Source organism: Chrysochloris asiatica, unplaced genomic scaffold (genome assembly GCF_000296735.1).
Source record: "Chrysochloris asiatica unplaced genomic scaffold, ChrAsi1.0 scaffold00301, whole genome shotgun sequence".
NCBI classification, from domain to species: Eukaryota; Metazoa; Chordata; class Mammalia; order Afrosoricida; family Chrysochloridae; genus Chrysochloris; species Chrysochloris asiatica.
This window is the reverse complement of record NW_006408819.1, coordinates 1021477-1032186: the sequence shown is the minus strand read 5'-3', so window position 1 is coordinate 1032186 and position 10710 is coordinate 1021477. Positions and strand designations below refer to the sequence as shown.

At 38.1% G+C, this 10710-nt stretch overlaps 1 protein-coding gene across 1 annotated transcript in view; it reads right to left on the bottom strand.

The window, feature by feature from the left end:
• GABRA3 (gamma-aminobutyric acid (GABA) A receptor, alpha 3) overlaps positions 1-10710 on the bottom strand; it is a 306376-nt gene that overhangs the window by 32096 nt on the left and 263570 nt on the right. The window contains exon 7 of the mRNA XM_006874786.1: positions 4239-4391. Within this exon, the coding sequence (XP_006874848.1) occupies positions 4239-4391 (153 nt within the window). The remainder of the gene's footprint in view (positions 1-4238; positions 4392-10710) is intronic.

The following is a 10710-nucleotide window of genomic DNA, read 5'->3' as shown; positions in this document are numbered from 1 at the left end:
GATTTACACCCTCGGAAACCCTGTACAGGGTCGCTATGGGTCGGAACCGACTCGACGGCACTTAACAACAACAACAACAATGCCTCATTTCTATCCCTCAGGAACTCTTGTAGCCTAGGGTTATGAGTTGTGCTTCTAACCTTAAGGTCAGCAGTTCAAAACTACCAGCAGTCCTGTAGGAGAAAGATGAAGCTTTCTGCTCCCATAAAGATTTACAGCCTCAGAAACCTTATACATGGCTGCTATGAGTCAGAACCAACTCCACCGCACATAACCACTACCACCATTGTGCCTCATTGTAAATATTTTCTTTGGACTTATCTTCTAGTCTCCAGTTCACAAATTTCCCTTCAGCTGTGTCTAAACCACTGAATATTTATCTGCATTTCCCCGTTCTAGAATTTTCATTTATGTTCTTTTTTCCATTCCCTCCATCTCTCTATCCTCTCCCTCCATATTTTCTCTCTCTCTACACACAGACACACACACAATGGTGAGTCTAAACATATCACTACAAAAATCAGAGAAACCTTTATTAAACAACAAAAAAAATCAAAATGTGAAACTTTGCTTTTTGACATATCATCCATCTAGGTCTGTATACTTCTGAAGGCAGTATTTCCATCTCTCTAACCTTTTCAAGAATTCTGAGCAGTAGGATTTATACCATATCCAAACAGCAGCTTTGGCATCCTTGAAGGACTTAAATTGTGTTCCTTTTCAATGTTCTTTAAGCTTTGAAACCCAAAGATGTCTAAAGGGGTAAGATCAGAGCTGTAAAGTGGATGAGTTTAAGTTTCTAAATGAAATTCTTGTAGGACAGCCTTCGCTACCCTCAAAGAATGAGTAGGTACATTGTTGTGATGGGGGGAAAATCTGCAGCACCGCTTTCTTGACTTTTTTTCCATCAGTGCAGTGTTCCATTTTCTTCAAAGCTCTTCCTAGTAAGCCCCCATGGTCTTCCTGTGTCCTTCAAGAAAATTGGAATAAAAAAATAAAATAAAATAAACCACTATAGAGTTCTTCTGGTCTCAATGTTGTGGGTACTGATGTTCATGTGTTCATTCATTCTACAGGACTAATTGTTTCCAAGCTTGTTCAATTTTCATTGCTCTCTTTCCTCCACAAAGGAAGAGACCAATAGTTGTGCCTCAGATAGGTGCTCATGAGCTTTTAAGATCCCAGTCCCAACTTACATAAATAAGGTGTAGAAACATATCTTTGTGGACACCATGGTGACCCCAAGAATATTTCCATGAACTTAAAAGTTTGTGGGAAAATGGCATTTAAATTTAATGGCATTTTCTCATGAACTTTTTGAAGGTCCCTAGTATAAAGAATAATTTCTTTTAGTCTATGGCTTGCCTTTTAATTTTAATGCTATCCTTTGAAGAGTAGAGGTTTTAAAATTTTGATGATGTTTAATTTAGTAAATCTTTTTCTTTACTGTTACTATTTTTTGCGTGTGTGCACTAAGATATTTTTACCTGCAAAAAAGTATACTTATATTGTGTTATAGTTTCTTTAAGAGCTTTATAATTTATATATATATGTCCATGATCAATCTGAAATTAATTATCTGTAATTCCAGCTCTGTCATAAATCAAATCTTCATATATATGGGTCTACTTTTAAGTTCTCGATAGTGCTCCATTCATTTATTCTTTCCATCCTTTTGCCAATACCACATTGTCTTAATTACCATAGATTCCTAACAATTCTTGAACATCTTGTTGGACAAATCCCTCCATTTTTTTCTTCTTTTTTTTAGGAGTATACTGGCTACTCTTGTCCCTTTGTTCTTACATTAAAAAATCGGCAATTATTTATTGCATTAACATTTTAGCTTGGAGTTTCTCACACCATGTAGTTAGTGTAAACTCACATGATCCCGTGCTTGAATTAAAAAAAATTATAAAGAATTATATGTCTCACACAGATTTGTCCAAAATAAACATGTTCCTTTTGTTTCCCTGCATCGATGTTTTCCTAGTGCTCCTTTGCAATGAAGGTGTAACTCTGCAGTGGTATTGCGTTTGTTGGAAAGGTCATTGGATTAGAGTTTCGTGGCTTATGTAACAAATTTTCACCAACTTATTGACTTAAAAACAGCACAAATTTATTCTCTCATAGTTGTGTAACTATAACAAGCTCATTCCAGAAGTCTGAAATGAATTTCACTAAACTAAAAGCCGAAGTGTCAGCAAGGCTGTGTTCCTTCAGGAAGGTCCTTTCCCTGGTTCCAAAGCTGTATGCCGAGCATTTCATGACTCATGGCCCCTTATTCCATCTTTAAATCCAGCAATGTAGCATCTTCAAATCTCTCCCACTTCTGTCACACTGTCTTTTTTTTCTGTAGTCAATTTTTATAAGGACACTTGTGATTGTATTTAGGGACCTGGATAATCTAGGATCATTTCCCAATATCAAGAGTCTTAATCACATCTGTTAAGTCTCTTTTGCATTATAAGCTAGCATTCACAAGTTCTGGAGTTTAGGAGCTAAATATCTTAGGGGGCCATTACTCAGCCTACCATAGTCCTAGTTCAAACTCTTGACTTGACTTAAGCTAATACTTTCATTGTGTAACCTTGAAATCCATTTTCTCATTCCATTTGAGTCCCTGAATATTTATTTCAAATCATCATGAGATCAGATGTTAAAAGAATGTTTTCTGTTTGACCCAATTTTTCCAAAATTTTATTGAGGAAAAAAAAATTAGGATACCTAGTTTGCTATGAAGTTCTGTAAGATAAACACTGGACCCTTGTGCTAGCCACAAGGTTGGTGGTTCAAACCCACAAATTGCTCCTTGGAAATCCTATCAAGGGTCACTATGAGTCAGAACCAACTCGATGTCACTTAACAAATTTGCTGTGTCTTTTGTGGTGTAGTGGGTTGCATGTTGGGCTGCTAACCACAAAGACACCAGTTGAGTCCACCATGCATTCTGCAGGAGAAAGATGAGACTTTCTGCATTTGTAAGTATTTGCACTTCAGAAACCCTATACAGAGTCTCTATGATTCGGAATCTACTCGACAGCACACACATACCATTTGCTATATTTTCAAACACATACATCTTTAACCCATTTGAATATAGTTTGTGCTCCCTCCATTTCACTAGAACCTTTCAATATTGTCAACCAAGCCTATCACCATACTCAATAGTCAGTTTTTGTCTGCATCTTACTAACCTCAGTAAACTCCAACCCAGATGAGTATTTCCTGCCTCTTGAGACACTTTCTTCTACTTTACAGATCATCTTTTCTCTTTTACCATCAGTGATTATTCCTCTGTCTGATCTGGAATACTGCTTCTTACTGAAACAGCATTGACTACTTTACTACACAGTGAAGTTTTAGGGTATTGGTAGGAATGCCTTCTGTGTGGGAACACAGTACATCTAAGTATATGTCCTAGTTTGGTGTTATAAAAGAGTTCATTAATACTTATCTCCAAAAAAAAAAAAAAATCATACAGTGAGATGAACAGGAAGAAAATAGTTTGCATGCTTTAAGTAACTGGAGGAAAAGTGCTAATGATAGTCAAGTCTCTTTCTAGACATCAGAAAACTCATATTGAATAAAAATCTTCTGATGTAAGGACTACTGAAAAACTCTTCAAACTTTGCATTGTAATTGTTGTCAAGTGCTGTTGAGTTGGTTCCAACCCATAGCGATCCTGTATAGGGTTTCCAAGGAGCAGCTGGTGAGCTTGAACCACCAATCTTGCAGTTCAAATTACTTTGCAGTCCAAAGCATTAGCCTCTGCTAAATATCACATCATTCATACTTCTAAAAAGACTATAGGAGTAGCAGCAAATTTAGAAGCTCGTACCCCAAATGGGTGCATCCACTTTTTGGTTTCCAATTGAGTTCCTCACCTTTTACCTTCTCCTGCTCTGCCTACTAATCTCCCCTCTTTCTCAATGAAGGGTCAAGTCCCTCCCCAGGTATTGGGGCAAACCTGACTGAGACAGGAAGTATTTAAGTAAGATTTCTACTCCAACACTCTTCTTGTTTCCACTTCCTCATTAAGAATCCACTCACCTTAGAGTCCAGGATTGATGACTGATTTATGCTCCCATTATCTCCAGAATGGTTCTTCCGCTTCCCTCACCTCTATCCTGGCTGCTGACCTTAAGATTACCAGTTCAGTGCTTATTCTACAACACCACACCAGATCTCAGGCTTTGTAAATGTCCCTTCCCCATTCTCCATAATCCAATACTCACCAAAGACTGTGCGAGCAGGGACAGACTCTCTGTTGAGCCAAAAAGACACCTGTGACAGAATGACAGTCATGATACATGGCAGGTAAGTCTGGATCACAAAGTAACCAATTTTTCGCTTGAGATGGAAGTGGGTTGTCATGACGACATATTCTCCTGGAGAGAAAGAGTAAAATTAAGTGCAATGTAGCCTAATGAACTATTGTTAGATCAAGTTGGGCTCCAGTTTCATTAAAAAAAACTCCTCAACTTTATATTCAAAACAAGTGTCTCCAAATTCTAAAGTTTCTTTAACAATCATGAAGCAGTGTGTTTTTTGGTGAAAATGAATACTAATAGTGTACTCACACAGCTTGTTCAGAAAAATTTTAACACAAATACATTCAACAAAATTAATGTTCTCACTAAATTGTTAGAAATAACAATCTCTTCTATAGTACTTGTTCATTTAGTACTTTTTATTCTTAATATATCTAAGCTTCACAACAACCTTATGAGGTCAGTACTTCTATCTTCACTTCATAGGTCAAGCAACTGAAGCAAAATGAGACTGAGTAACTTGTACAAGGTCACCAAGCTAGTAAGTGTTGTTGTTGTGTGCCATAGAGTTGATTCCAATTTATAGCTACCCTGTGTATGGTTTCAAAGACCATCTGGTGGGTCTGAACTGCCGACCTTAAGATTACCAGTCCAGTGTTTATTCTACAACACCACACCAGATCTCAAGCTAGTAAATAGTGTAGCTAGAATTCAAGCCTAATTAGGTTAGCTCCTTAGCATGTAATTGGTTATTATGCCTGGTGGTGCTGTAGAGTAAACACTGAACAGTTAACTGCAAGGTCATCAGCTCAAATTCAGCAGCTGCTCAATGGGAGACAGATGAGGCTATCTGTTCCTATATAGATCTACAGCCTCAGAAAACCTATACAGGGTCTCTGGAAATGACTTGATGGCAGTAAGTGGGCATGGTCTGCTATTTCATTAAATTTATATGGTTAAGCCAAAAGTTTGCATAGCAGAATGTGGACTGAAGTACATCACATTTCTCCCAAAATAAGAGAAAACACTTATCGCACTTTTACAATTTGCTAGACAATCTTAAAAGTCTTCTTGGAGTATTAACATAGATCCTCTCAATGGTCCTATGAGGTAGGTATTAATTCTTATCCAGCGTTGCTCCATCCAATGGTGGTCCATCTTATGGAATGTGTTAGCATCAGCAGTGTATCATGCAGCTGTGTGCTCCCTCCCTCTGTAATCACTCTTCACTGGGCTTCTAGGACAGTGTTCTCTGTTAGCTTTCCTCCTACCTCACTGACTACTCCTTCCTGGTTTCATTTCATTTATAAACATTGGAGGGCCGTTGAGTTTAATTCTTGTATCTCTTCTCATTTATGTCCTACTCAATTTCTTGGTATTCTTGCCCAGCCTGTGTCTTTAAATAATATCTTAAACTCTGATGACTACCAAATGTATTTCATCTGCCTGGGTTCTCTACTCAACTCTAGACTCATATATTCATCTACCTATGGGTCGGAACCAACTCGACGGCACATAACAACAACAACAACTAGGTATCACCACTTAGAGATTTAATAGACATCTTGATGTAACATCTGAGTTTTTGCTCTGCCTGTCTTGGTGTTGTTGCTGTTTTTGTTATGTGCCGTGGAGTTGGTTCCAACTCATAGAGACCCTGTACAGGGTTTCTGAGGCTGTAAATCTTTTACGGGAGCAGAATGCTTCATCTTTCTCCAGCGAAACAGCTGGTAATTTCGAACTGCTGATCTTGAGGTTCACAGCCCAATTTGTAACCACTACGCTACCAGAGCTCCTTTTCTTATCACCCTACAAATAGTTATTTCTATAGACTTGCTCATTCAGTAAAATGGTAGCACTCAAGTGAGGCTAGGCCCAAATCTTCCAATACCTTAGCATTGTTATTGCTCTCTCTCTCTCTCTCTCTTACACACACACACACATACACACACACACACACACACACGAGCAAACTCTGCTAGTTCTTTCTGCAACATATATCTACAATTTGATCAGCCACTATTACCTCTTACCTAGAGTACTCTTAATGATTTCTAACAGACCTTCTTTCTTCTGTCTTTGCCACTCTTCAATGCATTCTTAGTACAGCAGCCAGAGATACTACTAAAACATGTCAGATCCTGTGTCTCCTCTGCTCAAGACCCTACACTGGTTTCCCATCTCTCAAAGAGTACAACCCCAAATCCCCCAAATAGTCCACAAAGCCCCATATAATTGGACTGGTCTATTATCTCTCTTGTCAGAGATTCTTACTCTTCATCTCTCCCACTCCACCCACATTTGGTTTTGGCAGGGCTCACAAATAAAGCGATTTCCCTCTTTCTTACCCTTCCCACTCCCTTGTATCTTAGCCCAGGAAATATTATCTGGTCATCCAAACTCAATATACAATCCATACTGTGTGTGCATTCACATCCCAGCTTCTTAACATGATCATGAAAAATCTAAGTAGACTTATTTTTACTTTAGCAAAGGATATCACACAAAAGTATGGCATATTTTCCTCATTACAACTTTGGAGCTTTGATCTTTTCTTTATCTCTGCTCCTTTTCCAATCTCTTTCTTCCTGTGTTCCTTCTCTATCTCTCTCTTCTTTGTGTATCCAGGCCTATTTCTTTTGCCCTTTTTCCTTGTCCTCACTCTCTCTTCCCACTCAAAAGGAACTGAAGATTTATTTTTAATGAGAGTTGGACTTTAATTAGTTTGAACAATTTACTCCCTTTCTCATCTATCTTACACTCCTGAAACCCACTATATTAATGCTACCTATGATCATGTGAAATATTCACTATATAAAACATGATAAATATGTATTCATAAATTAGCTATATTCTGTGGGTCTGAGATGAAAGCAAGTGGATTTTCAAAAGCTTAGCAAATTAACCATTTTTTAAAAATAAATAATATGTTTTATTCTGTTCTCTTCTTTTCTTTCCTTCCTTTCTTTTTCTATGCATTCTCTTTTTCAAAGAAGCAATGGGAATTCTCCTTAGTGAGAACTGTAACCTTTAAGTACATTGGGAAATTTTTTTCTGTTCTGAAAGACTGCCCCAGTCTAGTGTGAAATAGTCAAAGGGACAATGGAAAGCCAATTTTGCATATTCATAGATACTTACAACCTAGATGGTTTCTATGGATATAAAATTACTTGTGGGCTTTTAGGAAGCTTAGCAAATTAATTCATTGTGTCAATGAACTGAATATGTTTTCTTAAATACAACCCTGATATTTTGTTTCTTTACATCCTTTTCTCTGCCGGAGAACTGAAGCTTTGATAAAATTGGAAGATTTTCCCAACTTCCCCTCCTATTTCTAGCCCGTCTCCCAGTTACTTAAGCTGATTAAGTACCATCTGGAATATGTGTTAAATATTCAGTGCTACAAGATAAAACATATAATGCATATGTATTTACAAATTAGTTATTATCTATGTATCAGAAATGTAAAACAGCCTAGCTAATTAATATTTACATTAGGAGCTCTGGTAGCGTAGTGGTTACAAATCGAATCAGACTGCGAACCGCAAGGTCAGCAGCTCGAAACTACCAGCTGTTCCGTAGGAGAAAGATAAGGCGTTCTGCTCCCATAAAGATTTACAGCCTCGGAAACCCTGTACAGGGTCGCTATGAGTCGGAATCAACTACACATCACACAGCCACCACCAATTAATATTTGTTGTCAGGTTCCATCGAGTTGGAACCGACTCATAGCGACCCCATGCACAGCAGAACTAAACAATGCCCGAGCCTGGGCCAACCTCACTACTGCCGCCACACTTGACGTCATCAATGATGCCACCTGGCTGGGGGTCTTCCTCTTTTTCTCTGACCCTCCACCTTACCCAGCATGACATCCTTCTCCAGCGACTGTTCTCTCCTGACAATGTGTCCAAAGTATGAGAGACGAAGCCTAGCCATCTTGGCCTCTAAGGAGCACTCTGTTGCATTTCTTCCAAAACAGATCTATTGGTTCTTTTGGCAGTCCATGGCACTTTCAGTATTCTCCTCCAACACCACAACTCAAAGGCATCAATTCTTCTACGATCCTCCTTATTCACTGTCCAGCTTTTGCATCCATATGAGGTTATTGAAAATACCATGGCTTGGGTATTTTCCTAAAGCGGATCATTGTGTTCTCCCTTTTTTGTGTCTCTTATGATGAAATATGACCCTTTAAGTGGCTTGGGGAAATTTCCCCTGTATTGGCTTCAGCTTTTTAAGCCCCATCTGTGTTAAGTGTGAAATATTTGAGGATACTATGTAAGAGTCCTGGTGTGGCACTGTGGGCTAATGCGTCAGACAGTAAAGTCGTTTGAACTGCAAGGTTCGTGGTTCAAGCTCACCAGCTGCTCCTTGGAAACCCTCTACAGGGTCGCTATGGGTGGGAATTGACTCGACGACACTTAACAACAACAAAGTAAGATGAATTTGCAATTTAGTTTCTAAAGTTGTGAAACACATAAGGGCATATTTTGAATAGCCTGACAAATTAACAACCTATACTAAGTGGATATAGTAAATCATTTTTTTGGTATTTGTTCCAAATCTTTTTATCTGTGCCTCCAGTATTCTTTTTATGTCCAGCTCTTCTCCTTATCTACTCTATGTGTCTCTTTTACTCTTATTTTATGTTTTGTCTTTACCTACCTTAGCCACATATCCAAAGAGAAAATATATACAATGCCAAACAACAACAACACAACTATTATTCTCTCAAGGGATCAGAATTCTAAGAAAAAGAGGAAAATAAGATCATGCATACAAACTCACTGGCTGGAAAGTAATAAAATAATTTGTCAAATGAGAAAAAATAAAGTTAGTGGTGAAAATAAGGAATGGTGTTAACAACTAGTCATCAATTTTAAGCAGTATGATTAATTTACTTATAGCTTGTTTAAGTCTAGAGTGAAAAGTTGAAGCCCTCTGCTTGGAGCCACTTCATGCTGAGAAATGGAAGCACTCAAAGAGAGAGTCAGTCACACCAAATGGAACATCCATAGTCCTTTCTTTAGCCGAGTTTCCAGTAATATGTTGGGTTGTATACATGGAAGAATACATTCAGGATGCAGAAGTGAAAGTTTATAATTCATAGTCACAATGAAAACAATATACATATATTTAAGGACAACAAAAACATCCATATGATTCCTAAACCAGAAGTATAAAATGTCGTGCCTTTTAAAGGTTCCCTCCCACATCTGTCTTTGAACTACCCATTGTTGTTTTTTTCCTCCTCCATGAGAAGTCTCAGTAGCATAGTGGGTAACATGGTGCACTTCTTACTGCAAGGTGGGTGTTGTGATTGTGTGGACTCTTGACCCAGGTTGTTCTCTATTTTCAAAACTTTGCTCCATGGCTTACCAACTGTATGAACCTGGGAAATTTTAGTCTACCTGACCCTCAGTGTCCTCATCTGGAAACCTGGGTGCATAATAATGATGACCTCATTGTGTGGTTGCCGGGTTAAATGAGATAATATATGTCCTCAGGGCAGTATCTGGTGCATATTACATGCTTAAAAATGGATCTTTATTGCTCCCAAGATGCTATCCATGCATTATTGTGATAAAAAAAATAACAAAATTAGGAAGACAATACCTTGTACTACCACTGAGGGTGAGTGGAAACTGGCTTAGCTCTCACACACTGATAACAAGAATGTGAATTGTTTAACCTGTCAGAATTGCAATTTGTCAATATGCATTTTAAAAACCTTTAGAAAGACACCTACTCTCTGAAATAGCAATCTCAATATTCTGTCTCTGTCCTAGGGAGATCACTACACTAGAACAAGATGGTATATGGCAAAAAAAAAGGATCTTTGCAGCATGACTTATAGCAGCAAATCACAGAAATTTATACTAGATAATTGGTTAAATACATTATCCATACAATGAGGTCATTAAAAATTGAGATATTATTTTACTGTTTCTCAATGAAATGTACATCAGCACTGAGAATATCTTGGAGACATTTAAAATATGTTGGGTTTCTTTTAAGTTATTAAAACAATTGAAGACTTCTGGTTTGGGGGTGGGATAAATGGAGGGACTCAGCAAAGTATATTCAGCAAAGGCATGGGAAGGCCAGAAAAAAAAAGCTTTGCCAGGACAGTCCCAGAGTTTTAAATTTAATATAAAGTAAGGGGAAATAGTTTGGGGGCCTACCGGCGGAAAAAAAATCTGACAATAAGAAATGAGGCAAATTCGGAATTAATTGGGACCCTGCCTTAGTCCCGCATGCAGTCTTAGTGGAAGTCAGGGGGTGGGGCCACGGCCAGCCTGCTACAGTATGAAAGTCACTCAGAGACTTATGGAAAAAGAGGTGTGACCTCTGGGATACAGGGATCTAGGTAGAGCTTGAAGAGGGTAAATAATACTAAAATCCTTGACTGCCTTATGAATATTAGTTTCCC